The sequence below is a fragment of the Macaca thibetana genome, chromosome 12 (assembly GCF_024542745.1).
Source record: "Macaca thibetana thibetana isolate TM-01 chromosome 12, ASM2454274v1, whole genome shotgun sequence".
Classification (NCBI taxonomy): domain Eukaryota; kingdom Metazoa; phylum Chordata; class Mammalia; order Primates; family Cercopithecidae; genus Macaca; species Macaca thibetana.
In genome coordinates this window covers 3,492,231-3,510,052 of record NC_065589.1, presented here as the reverse complement: position 1 = coordinate 3,510,052, position 17,822 = coordinate 3,492,231, and the positions used below count along the sequence as shown (strand labels likewise).

The following is a 17,822-nucleotide window of genomic DNA, read 5'->3' as shown; positions in this document are numbered from 1 at the left end:
CATGCGCTCAGTTCCCGCAGCTCCCCCAGGGCCCGGCGCAGTCTGATGGGTAATGAGATGAGACTGACTGAGTGGCGCATGGGAGGTTTCTTGAGAGTGGGGCCCTTATTACTCTGTGCACTGGAGGGAGAGCAAAGAACAAAGAATCTGAACGCAGAACAATTCCCTAAGAAGGTGGCACAGAGCACTGAGGACAATACCCTGGATGAGGAGCAGGAGGGATTAGGGAGGAGGGAGAGCAGTAGCCAGGACGGGCCTTCAGGAGCAAGAATGTCCTGGAGGCTGCAGGTGTGGAAGGAAAAGCAACAGTCTAAGGATGAGGAGACAGGGCCTCAGACCACAGGCTGAGGACACGGGGACCGGAGCTCAGGGGTGAGGGTGGGGATGGGAGCTCAGGGCTGAGGATGTGGGGACCAGAGCTCAGGGCTGAGGGCACAGGGATGGGAGCTCAGGGCTGAGGACGTGGGGACCGGAGCTCAGGGCTGAGGGTATGGGGACAGGAGCTCAGGGCTGAGGACGTGCGGACCGGAGCTCAGGGCTGAGGGTGCAGGGACGGGAGCTCAGGGCTGAGGACGTGGGAACCAGAGCTCATGACTGAGGGCACAGGGATGGGAGCTCAGGGCTGAGGGCATGGGGACCGGAGCTCAGGGCTGAGGATGTGGGGATGGGAGCTCAGGGCTGAGTAGGTGTTCAGGGCCTCAGAGGGCTCCTCACAATGTGGGCTTTGCTCATCAGTGGATGGGCAGGAGAGGCTGTGGGTCCCTCCGAGGGGTGCATGGTCCTGCCTGCGACACAGGAAGGTGCTAATGAGTCAGCACGAGGGCAGGGGAATGCCTGCAGAGAAGCGACTGCACAGGGGCAGCAGGGCTGGGCAGAGGCTGGCACAGAGGCTGGGTCCAGCGTCAGTGGGGACAGGAGAGTGAGCAGGAGACACCAGGACTCCTGGCCAAGCACCAGAGAAGGGTCACCACAGAGGACACGTTTGCCTGGGGAGGGAAGGTGGGTAGAGGGCAGCCCAGAGAGGCTGAATCCCATCATCCAGTGGGGCCCGTAGAAATCCAGCAAGAAAGTGCAGATTCAAGTCTGTGATTTGGGAGACAGATCAGGACTGGAGCAGTAAGAAGGTGGAACAAAGTCAAAGCTGGGAGCACAGAGGTGCTACGCAGAGCTGGGGAGCCAAAGAAACAGGGATGAGGCCTCAGGGGACCAGTGTTAGGGTGTCGGGAGGCAGGGAGGTCATTGAGGCTCACACGCAGATACATACGCACACAGATACACATACATGCAGAGGCACACACAGACACACACACAGAGACACACACACACACACAGAACCATAGACAGGTGCACAGATACACACACAGACATACAGATACATATACACGTGAAGAGAGAGATACACAGATACATAAATACACATAGGCATAGACACACACAGACAAGGAGAGGAGACCAGAGGACCAGCAGAAGAGTGGGTGCCACGCCAGGAAAGGGCAAAGGGAGAAGGAGGAAGGGTGGGGGAGGAAAATGGGGGATGGTGGGGGAGGGAAATGGGGGGATGCGGAAGGGAAATAGGGGGAGGGGTGGGGGAGGAAGGCTAGGACCTTAGAGGGGACCCTGTGGGGCTGCCCTATCCCAGCAATGACCAGAAATGGTGTACCTGCCTTTCTTTAGCAGCCCAGGGGCCATTCTAAAGTGGATAAAAGTGATGGAGGGCAGCAACCCTGTGGGGGACACAGAGGCAGGTCCCTTCTTTAGGGTGGGGTGGGGGACAAAGCAGCTGAGGGTGGAGGGGAGGGGTTCCTGCAGCAAACGGCCACTCCCAGGAAGCCAGGCTGAGAGAGGAAGAGGGTTTGCCTGTTTGCTTTTTAAAGGAGGCGGCCCAGGGAGGACTCAGTGGACAGAGAAGCTCCAGGACTACTTCTGATGCTTTCCTTTAAATTTCTTTTCTTTTTCTTTTTTTTTTGAGACAGGGTCTTGCTCTGTTGCTCAGGCTGGAGTGCAGTCATGCAATCTGGGCTCACTGAAACCTCTGTCACCAGGGCTTAGGCAATCCTCCCACCCCAGCCTCCCGAGTAGCTGGGACTACAAGCACGCACCACCTTGCCTGGCTAATTTTTGTAGAGAAGGGATTTCACCACGTTGCCCAGGCTGGTCTTGAACTCCTGAGTCAAAGTGATCCACCCACCTTGGCCTCCCAAAGCGCTGGGATTACAGGTGTGAGCCACCATGTCCAGCTTTAAATTCCAAACCTAAAGAAAAACTTCAAGAACTTTGTAAGAAAATCTCAAACGTCCTTCTCTTATGCACAGATGAATGGCAGTGGAGGTAGCGGGGGTCAGCCTCTTTTCCTGGGGGGCTGTTTCAGGGCCCCCGGGGCCACTGCAACCTACTCGCCGGAGGCTTTTGGCAGCCGCGTCTCCCGTGCTGTGTATCACCAGACCTCCCCACTGTTCCGAGGGCTCTTGGACAGCCCTTCTCCGGGCTGGCTGCAGATGGCGTGTGCTGCCAGGGGCCACGTCTCTTTAGTGTCCTTTAGTGACAACATTCCCAGGTCTTTTTCCTTCCTTTCACGAGGATGAAGCCTCTGAAGTGTCCACCGCTGCAGAACGCCCCTCGGCCTGGAGGAGGAATCATCTCCACACCGTGGGGATCGGGCTCGGGCTCTCAGGCGGGGCATGAGGAGGACGTCACTTCGGCAGTGGCGCCACGTCAGAGCCCTCTGTGACGCAGGCCAGGCCCCGTGCCTCGGCCCTGACGCAGGCGCCTGTGGGTCACCTCCCTGGGCCACGGCCGCAAACAAAGCCTCCTTCTCTCTCTCCCTCTCCTTCGACATTCAGTTCCGAGTCTCACTGGCTGGGCTGTGGGCTGGGGCCGCACTGCAGAGCTGCCTTTGGGAGGCGAGCTGGACGCAGGCAAATAACTGAAGCAGCTCTGTGCAGTCTGAAGGCCTTGGGGACACTGAGAGCCCCCTTTCATCAATTCAGGAAGAACAAATGCACCTCCATATTTGGAATTACATTTTTAAAAAGTCAGGTGGGAGTTCAGGGTCAAAATCGAACTGGTCAACTGCCAGTATTTTAAAACAATTGGACACATTCATAATTAGACCACCCAAAATACGAGTCCTGGTTTTCATATTCAAAACTGAGGATGTTAAGTTAAAGGGAGACACCCCTGAGCCCTCCACTCTGCAGGAGGCAGGTTCTTGCGCGGAGTCCAGAAACCACTGGAAGAACCACCTTCAGCAGTAAGGCTTCTCGCTCTGGGGGTGGAGGACGCCTTCCGATGTCCTCTTTTAATAGAAAGAGGTACTTCACCTGGACGCACATCACCCACTGCTCGCAAACCACACATAACTCAGGCCAGGTCCAGACATGGCCAGTGAACACGGAGGGCCAGTTTCACCTGCAGAGTTTCTGTTCCACTCGCCCTCTGATGGCGTGCGTTCTCCAGAAAGTTCCTTCATGCAGCAAACCAGTATTGAACACCACTGTGTACAAGGCACGGGCAATAGCAGCTGACGCAGTTGGAAATCACCTGCCACCATCCCGACCACAGGCCAGGGAGAGGAGAGCAGAGCCAGCTCGGGGTCGATCTTGTCCACCTGGTGGAGTTTTCTCAGGCAAAATGGGCAGCTCTGCAGGCTGCGGGCCTCGGGAAAACTAGAGTGGCTGCATATGGCTGCGGGGAACACCACGGCTAGGCACAGGCTGCCTCTCTTTCTCTCTTCCTTTTTTATTCAGAGTGATGTTTCCAAAGCACCTCTCTCTAAGGTACAGGCTGAAGGAGGGGCAGACCAACCTGGGCCCAGTTGCAACCCTGATGTAGGCTGGAGCAGCGCCGTGGGACAGGAGGGCTCACAGCTGCCAGAGCTGGGCAGATGCCCTCAGGGAACAAGCCCCTGGGGACATCATCCTCCAAGAGGAAGGGTGGGGACGTCAGTGTTAGGCAGCCTGGGTAGGATCCTTGTCTTCCTGGGCGTCCCGGGAAAACACTGTCTAAACGTTTCAATCAACTGTCATTCACTCCCAGAAATCAATCACAGAACCAACTCCAGTGAGAGCACCCGGTTTCTGAATCCTTCAAGAGTATAAGGCATGTCAACAGGTGCTTCCTGTCTTCCTCAAACCTCCTACCCCATCGCTCAGATAATGACATAATAAAATTAACAAACCTAGGTTGGCATTAGGAAGACGGATGTGAAAGTGCTTTTGACACCTGGGAGTAAAGATGCCTAGCAGGCGCCCGGCATGCCCACAGCCTGTGCCTTTACCGTCCCAGTGAGGGGATTTGCTGGGTGTCCCACCCATTTCTGATGTGTTCCCTGCTGTCCAGTGATGAGGGCTTGGCGGGGGAGGGGCATGTGGGGTGGGGGTGGCGAGCCTATTTTGTGATGCCCACTGGGCAGCAGGGGCCAGGCTGTGGCCTGTGCTGGGCATCTGGTCTGACGCGGCTGCCACCCTGGAGCAAGGCCCCAAGGGGCCTGTCTCCTCAATCCTGAGCCTGCAGCCCCATGATGGCTCACACACTGGGATGGATTTGGGCCACAGCCAGCTGCCATCTCCCAGAGGCCTTCCCCACATCAGCCCCGCTGGACTGGACACCACGCAATCAAAGCCTTCGACCACTGCCAGGGCTGAGCTGACTCTTCTTCTAGGCTGGAACCGTGGGGCTTGAGAGAAGGAAATTGGGACGAGGCAGGCGGGAGGGGTTAATGATATCAGGAGGTCAGGGCTGCCGGAAGAGGCAGCAGTGTTGGCGGTGGAGGGCTCGCTCCCCACAGCTTTGCCTCTGCACTTGCTGGGGATCCTGGTACTTCACCTTCCAACTCCTGTCTACCTGTGCTGGAAAGTCTGTCTCCTCCCCAATCCTAACCCCAATTTTTCACCCTCAGGGAAACCACAGAAGACCCTGAGCCTCCGGACAGGCGGACAACCCAGGACTGGTGCTGAAATCCAGGGAAGCAACGGGGGCAGGGTGGAGTCGGGGCCGCACTTTTACAGGAGAGACAGTAAACCGAGAAACGATTCCGTCTCTCCAAATCTGCCACAGGTTTCTCAACGTTTCTTCTGAAAACCACCCCAGACCCCAGACGTTCCCCTCGCATCAACTCATCCTCTTTCTTCCTTGTAACAGCTTTATTGGGATATAATTCACATACCATCCAATTCACGCTTTTAAATGGTATCACTTGTTGTTTTTAGTATATTTACAGAGTTGCACCATAGTCCAATTTTGGAATATTTTCAACATCCCTAAAAAAGAGATGCTGTTCCCCTGGCAATGCTCCCCATCTGCCCGCAGCATCCCAGGCCCAGCACCTACAAATCTGCATCCTGTCTCTGTGGGTCTGTCTGCTGTGGACGTTTTATGTGCATGAAATCACACCACACGCGGCCTCTTGTGCCTGCACCCTGCTTCCTCATACCACACGCGGCCTCTTGTGCCTGCACCCTGCTTCCTCATACCACACGTGGCATCTTGTGCCTGCACCCTGCTTCCTCACACCACACGTGGCATCTTGTGCCTGCACCCTGCTTCCTCACACCACACGCAGCCTCTTGTGCCTGCACCCTGCTTCCTCATACCACACGCGGCCTCTTGTGCCTGCACCCTGCTTCCTCATACCACACGCGGCCTCTTGTGCCTGCACCCTGCTTCCAAGGCTTTTCCGTGCTGCAGCATGTCAGTGTCATTCCACTTTATGGCTGACACTCCGGTGTGCGGCGTGTGGCCGCAGATCACAGGATGGACACCTGGGCTATTGCCATGTAATGTGGCTATTGCGACTGACAGTTATTACAGCTGATACGGTTTGGATCTGTAGTTATTACAGCTGATACGGTTTGGATCTGTGTCCCTGCCCACATCTCCTGCTGAATCGTAGCCCCCAATACTGGAGGTGGGACCTGGCGGGAGGTGGGACCTGGCGGGAGGTGGGACCTGGCAGGAGGTGGCCGGATCACGTGGCTGGATTTGGCATGAACGGTTGAACACTGTCCGCTGGTGCTGTCCTCACTGGTGAGTGGGTTCTGGTGGGGTCCGGTCGGTTAGAAGTGTGTGGCCCCTCTCCCCACCCCTTGCTCCGGCTCTTGCCAAGTGATGCGCCCGCTCCCCCTTTGCCTACCGCTACGACTGAGGCCTCCCCAGAAACAGATGCCAGCACCATGCTTCCTCTACAGCCTGCAGAACGAGGAGCCAATCAGACCTCTTTTCTTATGAATCACACAGTCTGAGGTGTTTCTCTACAGCAGTGCGGGAACGGCCTGACACAGGGACTCAGGCTGCTGTGAATGTCTGAGTGAGTTTACGTGTAGATGTGTGCTTTCACCTCTGGCAGCAGAGCTGTGGGGCCATGTGGTGGCTGTGTCCAACCTTTTGAGGAACGGCTGGACTATATCCACAGCAGCTCATCTCATCTCTTATCTTAAAGTTGCTCTATTTCAAATGCCAGCATTTGATCAACACATTTTCAGCACGTTAGTTTTCCTCTTCACCAGCATTGCAACGCTAGCCTTGCCTACTAACTCCTCCTGAAAATGGACTTATCTGAGTGACTTTCAAGATGTCTGTAGGTTACGTAAACCTCTGTGGGCTGGCCCGGGCCCAGAACCAGCTCTGACAGTGTCCCTTCAACTTCCTGCTGGAGTTCTGCACCTGTACAACTCCACCCGGGCCCCCCTGGCCCTGTACACGCTGCTTATGCACTCAGGCAGTCTGCAAGTGCTGGATGGCCTGGAAGATGGGCACTGTGGGTTGCTGGTTTATTTAAAGATATGTTTAGTAAATGGCCTTAGGAAACCCAAGAAAAAAGTGTTGCCCAAGTAGACTATTCCATTCGCTGGCACTGATGTGCCACCATGGGCGGGACGTGGTCCAACTGAACTCATGTGGGCTGTTGGGAGAGGGCACTGGCCCTGCGCGTCCCGCTGCAGGTGATCTGTTCCTGAGCCCAAGCTCCCAGCAGCATCCCTTCTGCCCCTGCCCAGCTCTGTGCCGTGGGCCAGAGCATGTGCCTCCCCAGTTCCCTCTTTCTGCCTCATGCCCCCCTCAAGGTCAGAAAGGGGCCAGTGCTGAAGGCTGAGGCTGAAGCGTGCAGCACACAGCCACCCTGGGGCCCGGGAGCACGTCGCCGGCAAACCCACCTTGTTCATGTGCAGTTGCTGCTGCTGGAACTGCTGCTTGTGTTTCTCCAGAAACTGCTGATGCTGCTGCTGGATGACCAGGTGCTGCAGAGCCTGGGCGTTCTGGGGCAGCGGGGCCGACTGGGTTCGCCCCAGCGGGCGGTGCTGCCGCAGCTTGTGGATGGAGGGGGACACCCGGTCCGCACCAACCAAGGACTGTGCGTGGAGGGGCAGTGCTCCCAGGCCTGAAAGATACCAGTCTGAAGATAATTGGAGGAAGAAACAGCAGAGGGGAAGAGGAAGAAGAGAGGAGGGAGAGAGGGCTATTGAGTAAGTGATGGAGACAACTGCACCCTGTGCCCGCCAGCCCAGGCGCTCTGCCCTGGTGCCCCAGAGCTGGCTCGCTAACTGGGCCCCTTCCAGCTGAGGCTGGGGCCGTGAGCTGGTGCTTTGGAACTACAGGAACCGTAATTTGGAGGCAATTTTCTATGGAAAATCAGGTCGACACAGGAAACGTCAGGAGTCCCGTGTGGCAGGTTTCAAAGAGGAAGCCCTTCCCAGGAGTGGCTACCACACAATTGTTCCTGGGGGCCACAGGCCCTAGAAAGGTGGGGTTTGGCCTGAACAGCACAGTGGGAGGGGAGAGAGGGCCACCAGTGCGCTGAGGAAGGCTGCCACGGTTCTGGAGCCTCCAGGTATTTCCAAAGACAGCCTGAGTTGTGAGAAAAATAATTGTCCTTAGGGTTGACATCATTTTAAGGTCTCTCTGAACACTGGTTTTATACACAAAGATGGCATGAACACTTTGAAAAGTCCTGACGCATATTGTCAAAACCCCTTTCTGAAAAGATGTGGCTAATCCCTGCCAGCTGAGTGGAGGGTACCCACTTCACCACACCGTCACCAACCCTGTATTTTTTTGATTAAAAGAATCCATTTTGATAGGAGATGATCTTGCTTTAATTGGCATCTGTATCTTGATTTAAAACGCGACCTAGTCAAGTACACTTTTTCCTTCTGCATGCTTTTCATCGAGAGAGATATATATGTATATACTGCAAATTGTTGGTTTAGGTAGTTTAACATTTTTCCATGGTTTTGTGGGCAAAAGGACCTAATGAACCCTCTGCCCTGCTCCGTGAAGTGTCCCCTGGTAACCTGAGGGGAGTAAACACTAAACAATGCTGCTCAGGGTAAAAATGACCCTGACCCACTCAAGGGCACATGACCGGGTGAAATGACAAAGGAAGTGACCAAACCAGCTCTTGGAGGCCCTGGTGGGGGACTCTTTGGAACTCGGCATCTGCCTGAGGCAGCCTGCTCTTCCTGCCCCCAGGTGGGGCTACGTGCCAGCTGCAAGGGCTACGGGATCTCCAGGGATACAAGGTAGCCTGCCAGCAAGTGGCAGCTCCTGTCATGTCCCTCCCCCAGGACACTGATGTCGGCGCTCGCCAGGCAGCTGGGTGTGTCATCGGGTTTAGGGGAGCCCAGGCTTCCCAGTGAGAGCCATGCATGCAGCTTAGTGCTTCTCAAGTCCCTTTGCAGGGGCTTTCTAAATTTAAGAAATATTATGTGATACGCAAACACAAAGGACACATCCAGACTAAACCCAGCCAGACCCCCAGCAAGACCCCAGCCAGACCCCCAACAAGACCCCCAGCAAGACCCCCAACAAGACCCCCAGCAAGACCCCCAGCAAGACCCCCAACAAGACCCCCAACAAGACCCCCAGCAAGACCCCAGGAAGACCCCCAACAAGACCCCCAACAAGACCCCCAACAAGACCCCCAGCAAGACCCCAGCAAGCCTGCTCTTCGCTACCTTTTCAAAAGTTATTCACCAGTGTTCTCTAACCCACCATCCCTTTTCACCCAACCCCACAACTTTCCGGAAAGATACATTATCTTGAATTTTATTATCAATGCCTGGCTACTAAATTAAAGTGAATGACTAAAAATCCATTCAGGATCATTCCCTGAAAACGTTAAAAAAAGAAAAAGGTAAACCATCCTAAAGAAGGTATTTCAGAATTATCAGTTGTTGACGTGGGCATTATGTCAGAACCATTCCCTGAACAGGTTAAAAAAAGAAAAAAGTGAAGCACCATAAAGAGGGCATGTCAGGCTGGGCGCGGTGGCTGTAATCCTAGCACTTCGGGAGGCCGAGGTAGGTGGATCACCTGGCCAACATGGTGAAACCCCGTCTCTACTAAAAATACAAAAATTAGCTGCTCATGGTGGCACACGCCTGTAATCCCAGCTACTCAGGAGGCTGAGGCAGGAGAATCGCTTCAACCTGGAAGGCAAGGTTGCAGTGAGCCCAGATCATGCCAATGCACTACAGCCTGGGTGACAGAACGAGACTCAGTCTTAAAAAAAAAGAAAAAATAAAAAAAAAGGCATTTCACAATTTATCAATTGTTGATGTGGGTATTACGTGGGATTGAACTATTTCATGGAAGAAATAAGGAAGTCAGTCACACGAAGCTGCCTTCAGGGGACGCAAGGCTACGTAGCTGCTAAAAAGGTCTCTTCTCAGAAAGCAATAGGAAGCTGAAAGACATTTTCCTTAGCATTGTTTTCCCCCAAAGCCTTAGTGTGCAGACCATTCAGGGGTGGAGGCGGTGATGAGCTACACAGTCCCCTGCCCAGGCCTGACGCTCTGCAGAAGAGGAGAAGGACATGCCAATTTCATAGGATTCAGCTTTCCAGCATGACACATGATAAGGAACAAGTGACTCAAGCCAGCAGTGTGAGTGGGGGCTGCACAGCGCTCCCCAGCTCCTTTTCATCCAGGTCTCTGCCTCCCGCCACCCTCTGCATGGGCCCAGGGATTTCCCAGGCCACCAGCTTCACTCTGGGACACAGGCCTATGCCCCATGGGAACAGGGCTTCACTTTCAGAACTGGCGTGAGCAGAGACCCCTGTGCAGACTGGCCCTGTTCCTTTTCCAGTTGCACTCCCCAGGGGCCAGCCCCTCACTCTCTCTCAGCCTATCTCGCCCACTCAGAATTTCACTCCGCTGCCTCCAGGGTGCAAACCCCAGGGCCGCCACACACGGGGACACCTTACCCGTGGGTGTCCTGAAAAGCGGTGCCCTGGCCTCTGCAGAGCAATGTGATTTGCTGGCTTGGTGGTTTCCAATTTGGATCCCTGAGATCATTAACAAGAGCTTCTGATGACAGACCATGATGTGGTCTTCAGGATATACTGTCAGGGACTTTCGAGCATAAAATCCTAGTCCATCAGGATACAATTCTGTGGTCGGTGACCCAACTGCAGGGGCTGGCTGTGTGGTGCTGGGTGGGGTGTGGGGCAGAGCCTGGCTCTTGTGGTCCCAGTGGCCCCTTGCTCTGGGCTCCTCCACTGGGCACCTTAGCCAGGGTTTTCCCAGCTTCTGCTCCTTCTGCCCAGAGCACTGGCAGAAGCCCCTCCCTGTGTCCAGTGCGGGAGCAACGGCTGACCCTGGTTCTTGGCGCTGGACGGCTGTGTCCCTACGGCTGCTGGCTCCTGCTCCTGCTGGAGGGACTTGGTGCTGAGCCTGAACTGTGCTCGGTGGCCAGCTCCCCTGCAAGTCCACACTCTAACACGCAATCACAGTAACTGCAATGACAGTTCCTGAGGCAGCACCCTGGAATGTACCCAGTCAACCAGGGTCTAAGTTTTAGCACACCCTGCTCAGCAATACCCAAACTAATTAGTGAGTCTGCAAATGCATCACTTAGACACACCCCACCAGGTATGGGGATTTAAGAAAAAAGAAGGCGAAAGACTGGGTTGCTCTCAAGTTCCAGACCCAGATTTGAAGAGTTGGTCTTCACACACTGGGAATCTGTTTAAGCGATGAATTCACATGAGATGAACAATTCAGGGTGCCTGAGTCCTTAAAAGCCCATCTGGTGTATTTCCATTGCTTTTTTTCTGTGAAATTCTTTAAAATCCTTCCATTGAGAAGTACACCAAGCAAGAGTCAGATCCGACTCACCGTTTGTAATCCTGGCCGCCCAAGGAATAATCTGCATGCTCTGGACCCACTTGGACCAATCAGCGTCTGTCTGAGCTTCTGGGGATGGAGCTGAGGCCAGGCCAGGGCTGAGGACCACAGCCTCGCGTGCCAGTTATGGGACATGAACCACGGCCAGCTGTGCTCAAGCCCTTCCTGGGACTCGCTGTTTTCGGGGGAAATCAGGTCTAAACGGTAGCACACAATTGCTAACAAAGAAGCCAGGGGCACCCTCCACTCAGCGTGTGACCACGGGACAGTGGATGTCCACTGCCAGTTCAGGAAGGCAGTAGCCTTAAGACGCTGGTGGCATGCTCTGAGTGTGTGGCCAGGATACTAGAAAGATCTGTGACAAGGTCACCTCCAGCAGGCACACACATCTCCCCCTACCTGGGCCCTTCCCTCTCCACCTGCAGGCTCCTACTGAGATCTCAGCTCTGATGCCACTTCTCCGGGAAACCTTCCCTAGGCCCACCTGTGGCACAGCCCTGGTCTCCAGCCTTCTCCTCCACATGCTGCACTACCAAGATCCTCCTGGGTCTCTTGGGTCCTGACAGCAGGTTACACGGTTACACGGTTCTCAAAGTCCTGCTTCTCAGCCACACGGGCACCACAGAGGACTTAGCTGGGCTGCCCAGGCAATGATCATGCCCACAGTCTTGTGTCCAACTAAAGCAGCAGCATAGGGCTCTGCACACTCTCCTCACCCAGGAATGGGCTCCTGAGCTCCACTCCCCGCCTCAGCTGGTTATGCAGAGACTAACCTCCGAGAATGTACCAGCCACTCTGCAAAGATCTGAGTCCACAGTGACCATGGCAGCAGCACATAAACAGGGATATAGAAGAGGCACGCCAAGCCTGTGACTGGCAAGCAGCTGCCTGGAGCGGTGTGGAAAGGGGCTGACTGGAGGTATGTGGCATGTAGGAGGCAGCTCCGGGACACCCTGGACCATGGCTCACCCCTCTGGTTTCCACTGGTGACCTCACCCACAGAGGCCTCTGTTTCAAAGCATTTGTGACTGGAGGGCTGTTCTAGCTTTGATATCCTATTCACCTATGCACCATGATTACCCGTGAGAAGGTGGGTCTGTCTGTGGGCCAGGAAAACACAGGCACTGCTGTCCAGAGACCAACTCAAGCAGGAGTTCATCAACAACTGCAGGAAAGGGCAGAACACGGAAACGAAGACGCAGCGTGGTCCAGGGAAGGAGCAACAAGGCAGGGCTGGGGCAGGGCTGGAGGCCTGGGACGAGGGGGCAGATGAACCACGCCTGATGGAGAAAAGGGCCCTGGGAAAGAGCCTTGGCTCTGGGGGCCGGCTGCGGCCTGGTCCAGCATTGAGCTGGCTGGCCTGGCTGCTGTGCCGGACTAGGGAAGAGAAACGAGGCTTGTAGAACAAGGCTGGAGTTCCTGCTCACAAGCTGGGACTTCACTCCAGGCCAGTGCCACCCTGCCAGGACCCTCTGTGACAATGAGAACATTCGCAGGCAGCTGTGGCCGTGCACTGGATGTGGGGTGCACATGTGACTGAGAAACTGAATTCTAATTCTTTTTTTTTTTTTTTTTTTTTTTTTTGAGATGGAGTCTCGCTCTGTCACCCAGGCTGGAGTGCAGTGGCATGATCTTGGCTCACTGCAACCTCTGCCTCTCGGGTTCAGGCCATTTTCCTACCTCAGCCTCCGGTGTAGCTGGGACTTACAGGCACCTGCCACCACGCCCGGGTTTTTTTTTTTTTTTTTTTAATTTTTAGTAGAGACAGAGTTTCACCGTGTTAGCCAGGATGGTCTTGATCTCCTGACCTTGTGATCCGCCCGCCTCGGCCTCCCAAATTGCTGGAATTATAGGCGTGAGCCACCGCGCCCGGCCAACTGAATTCTACTCTGACTTTCTATTGGCCAACTGAATTCTAACTCTGACTTTCTACTGGCAGCTCCCCGTGGCTGGTGGCTCCTGACCTGGCCAGTACTGCTCTAGACGGCGTGGGGGCCTCCAGGCCTTCAAGGAGAGTCTGGTGGCTGCAGAAGGACAGACTGGAAGGGCAGGAACCTGTGCAGGAGGCTTCTTCCCACAAGAGGATGGGGCAATCCCAGCGGGTTCCAAATGAGGGCCTTACTCATGGCAGGGCTGGGGGAGGGTCCTGAGGCACTGAGGACAGATGGGGCCGGCTGGGGCAGTGAGAGAATATGGGAGGCGGCAGGTTAAGAAGAACAAGGCAACGACGCCAACACCTGCAGAGGCATATGAGTGCACAGCCCGCTTCCCCTCATCGGGCGCACGGGGGCAGACCGTGAGTGTCCCCGCTTCCCAGATGGGAAAACAAGGCGCACAGAGCACAAGTGGCTTCCCAGGGTCACGGAGCAGGAGGAAGCTGGGACAGAGGCAGCTGTGTGGCTGCACTACGCTGCACACGTGACACTGGCTCGGAGGCTCCCAGCCAGGGGGTTTGCAGGATGAGCCGCTGGCAACCTGGGGAGGCCATGCAGGAGGAAGGGGCTTGCAGTTTTGGAGGTGGCGGCATGGGACTGGAGGGGCTTGCTGGGCACAGGTGTAAAGCAAAGCCAGAGCAAGCTGGGCAGCCATGCATGGGCCCCCTGGCACTACAGAGCCTGGGGAGGGCACCATGGGCAGGTCCCCGTGCCAATGAGCAAGCTGCACCTGGGAGGAAAAGAGGACTGACTGTACACCGGGAAGAAGCAATGCCGGGTTCAGCACGTTTCTCAGAGAGGTGAGATCCATGCAAACTCGATATTCAGGTTCTATCAAAAAGGCTGTTTTCCAAACACCTGATACACAAGATTACGCATGTTACTTAATCCTGCATCATAAACTGATTTAGAGAAGGAAAGAAGATGAGTGACAAACAGAAACATCTCTCACGAAGTGAATCCCAGGAATCCTGAAGGATCAGGCATATTTTACGTTTTTAAAAGATACGAGAGAGGAACTCGGGTGTCCTTCACTACCCACCCTTGTGCTAGCTGCTCTACAGCATCTAAGAGACTCAGACGCAATCTCAGATACATTCCTCCAGAGGGATCCCCGTGCCTGCCGCTGTGGCTGGAGCTCAGAGAGGCACTGTGAGGGCTGCCCCCTCCCTCGTTACACCATGGGCTCCTGTGCTCTGCAGAGGCAGGGACACGAATTCAAGCTTCTGGAGAAACAAACAGAAAGGGGCTCAGACACAAAACAAAGATTGCCCCATGTGGCTTCTGGGCAAAGAAGGAATAAGAAAGAATCCTCTCTGTCTAAACAGAGACACATGGGCAGCGCAAAACAAGAAAACACCAAAATCCACCAGACTAGTCAAGCCAGAGGCCCAAGCCCACCCAAGCCAGCCCCCAGTCCCACGCATCCTGCAGCACAGCCTCCTACAACATGCCACACCCGAGTTTTCACCAAGTTCCCTGCCAGAGTTTCACAGGGGCAGCTCTGAGGGTATTTCAGCTTTTCATTGGCAACAACAGATTTCCAGGAAGCCAAACCCAAAGCTGTGAAGATGTATAATCATGACCCGCATGGCAAGGGGGTAGGTAGAGGCTCCCTCGTTTATTTATTTATTTGTTTCTTTGTTTATTTATTTATTTATTTTTGAGACGGAGTCTTGCTCTGTCGCCCAGGCTGGAGTGCAGTGGCACCATCTTGGCTCACTGCAACCTCTGCCTTCCAGTTTCAAGCGATTCTCCTGCCTCAGACTCCCGAGTAGCTGGGATTACAGGTGTGCACCACCACGCCCAGCTAATTTTTGTATTTTTAGTAGAGACAGGGTTTCACCATGTTAGTCAGCTGGTCTTGAACTCCTGACCTCAGGTGATCCACCTGCCTCGGCCTCCCAAACTGCTGGGGTTACAGGTGTGAGTCACCACGCCCGGCCGGTGCTCCCTCATTTCTGAAGTTATACTTTCACATTGCTGTTGCTATGTAATTTCATAAGGAAGTTCCCATTTTTCTCTAAATTGTATTTTTCTAAATGTAACCACACCCCCAGACAGTGCACATTTGTAAAAGTTCTGCTAACACCAACTGACCACGAGAGTCAGTTCTGGGCTTCCAGTGCTGGCTCAGCTTGGTCCAGACAGAAACCCAAACTGCAAGAGCCAGCGGCCTCTCCCAAAAGGTGAGAAAGGGAAGTGACTTCCGCTTCCACTCCATCTACCTGACTCTGGGAGTGAGGCGTGGATTTTCACTGCAGTCACGGCAGCTACATGACGTGAGGGGGATGTGTGTTTGGGAACTGTGGGGGTGGGACAGGCATGCCTTCGTCTCCTCCAAAGGCAGGCGAGGGCCGGGCACCGTCCAGAGCACGGGTAGCCTCAGAGCCTGGCTGCACCCAGGCCCATCTGTGCTCACCTGTGACGAGGGGCGCTTGTGCCGGCGGCTGCTCCAGTAAGACCATGTGCTGCAGAAGAGGGCTGTGCGCTGCCCCTCCGTCCCGCTCCAAGGGCGAGGTGCTCAGGTAGGGAGTGAGGTGGGTGCCGGGGAAAAGGGAGAGCCGCTGCTGGAGGGCGGGAAGGGTGAGTCTCTCGGCATCCTGCTGGCCCGCGGTGCCCTGGAAAGCACAGCCGGCGATGCTGGGGTGGAAGGGCCCATCACCGCCACCCCACGCCGCACGGACCCACGGGGGCTGACTTACAGCAGCAGGGCCGGTGGCAGGCAGGCCCAGCGTGATGTTGGGCAGGGACGGCGACGTGTAGAGGGGAAGTGGAGCGGCCGAGCCTTCTCGTGCCACAAGTCTGTGCGCCAAACTCGTCTGGGGACAGAACACATGATGACTGTCACAGTCTGTTACGGCCAAACATCAGCAACATACACCAAGAAAAACAACAATGAAAACACCTGTGGCAGCCTGCACTGAATTCTGATCTATGAGCGCAAACATCCATGTAGCAAATGATACAGCAACGAGAGCATGAGATTTCAACACGCACCACAACATGAAAGCCCAATGCACGGCTCCAGTTTCCTCCCCACGATACGAGTTCTTCTGTCACCTTGTCCAGCATCATCGTGTTGATTTCAATTCAGTGTGATTATTTACCACAGACTAGTCAGAAGGAAATCTAGGATAATACACTTTCCAATGCCGTTTTGCAGTTTCTAGGATAATACACTTTACAATGCCTTTTTGTAGTTGGCGTTGGCCATGTCTTTCCAGACAACAAGAAAAGCAGAAACCAAAAAGGAAATAAAATTTAATTGTACATTGAAAAATAACTATAAGGGTATGATTGGATTGTTACACAAAGGATAAATGCTTGAGAGGATGGGCACCCCACACTCTGCATGACGTGACAACTACGCATTGCAGGCCTGTATCAAAACATCTCACGTACCCCATAAATATATACATTATGTACCCACACAAATTAAAAATAAAAAGAAAATCATAAAACAAGTGCTCCTATGAAAGGCAGGCAATGATGACAACAATACCAACCACGTATGAGGCAGGTGAGGGTCAGCACAGAGCGCCTGCGAATCAAACAACTAACAGTGAGAAAAGCATGCGGTGAAGACCAGTGACGGCAGAGCTCAGGAAGCGGAAGACGTTCAGGAAAACACATTATGGTCATCTGGAAACGTATTTTGAAACCCCAAAAATTGGCAAACATTTTTGAAAAATGATAATACCACCTTGGCCTAGAGGAACCGCAAACGCTGTTGAGAGCGCTGCAAATCACTTAGTGGCATCCTTTCTGCAGGACAATATGGCAGTCTATGGCAAACGCCTTCAAAATCAGCCTAACCTTTGATCCTAGAGCTCCACTCTTGGGATGCAACGTTAAGAAATAAGGAGAAGGCCTGATGCCAATGAAGCCTCGGCTGTGGGGCTGAGCACCCAGCAGGCAGGGCAGAGCAATGTGGCTTCCCCAGCACCTCGGTGTTAACAGAACGGAGGGGCATTGCACATCAGGACACTCTGGGGGTTAGGAACAATCTTGGGTGATTACTTGGACACTTGTTTATGATACATTAAGTTAGAAAAACAGGTTATAGGTCATGTAACTTTTAAAGAATGGGCTTGGATAAAGCAAACATAAGCCAGGAGTACAGATTAGAAGGCCACACAGGAAGGGTCAGCAGCAACAGTCTCCAAGGACTTGAACTACTGTGATATTTAACATCTTTTTGTTGTAGAATCAATGTGTTTTGCTAAAAAGGACAATAGTTTATCACCACTATATCCCCTACACAGTAGCTACTCAAGGAATGTCTGCTGAATGAATGGGCAAACAGAGAATGAATAAATGTTGTAATCACGCTAGTTAGTGGGGTTTGGCAGATAGAAATCCCCTTGCCAGAAACTAACATTAACAATGAATAAACAGATTCCATTATACTCTCTACCTCCACGACAGCAACTTTTTTAGCTACCCCAGATGAATAAGAAAATGCGATGTTTGTCTTTCTGTCCCTGGCTTAGTTCACTTAACATGAAGGCCTCTAGTTCCATCTGTGTTGCTGCAAATGTCAGGATTCCATCCTTTTTGATGGCTGCATAGTACTCCACTGTGTACAGTACCACATATTCTCTGACTGTTCATCCACTGAAGGACACTGAGGTTGATTCTGCCTCTTGCCTACTGTGGAAGATTTATGACTAAGGCCTCAAAAGCACAGGCAACAAAAACGAAAACAGACAACCGGGACTCTGCTCAACTAAAAAGCTTCTGCACAGCAAAGGAAAAAAATCAC

General features: G+C 53.8%; 1 protein-coding gene across 10 annotated transcripts in view; it reads right to left on the bottom strand.

Annotated features, from left to right (window-relative positions):
• The window catches only part of HDAC4 (histone deacetylase 4), a 357,624-nt gene that overhangs the window by 73,956 nt on the left and 265,846 nt on the right, over positions 1–17,822 (bottom strand). For 7 of the 10 annotated variants that reach the window (XM_050751475.1, XM_050751476.1, XM_050751480.1 and 4 more), the window contains 3 exons: positions 15,760–15,876; positions 15,477–15,675; positions 7,149–7,387 (listed from right to left, as the gene is read on the bottom strand). In XM_050751475.1, the coding sequence (XP_050607432.1) occupies positions 7,149–7,387; positions 15,477–15,675; positions 15,760–15,876 (555 nt within the window). The remainder of the gene's footprint in view (positions 1–7,148; positions 7,388–15,476; positions 15,676–15,759; positions 15,877–17,822) is intronic. The other 3 variants (XM_050751477.1, XM_050751478.1, XM_050751474.1) reach the window with 1 other exon arrangement.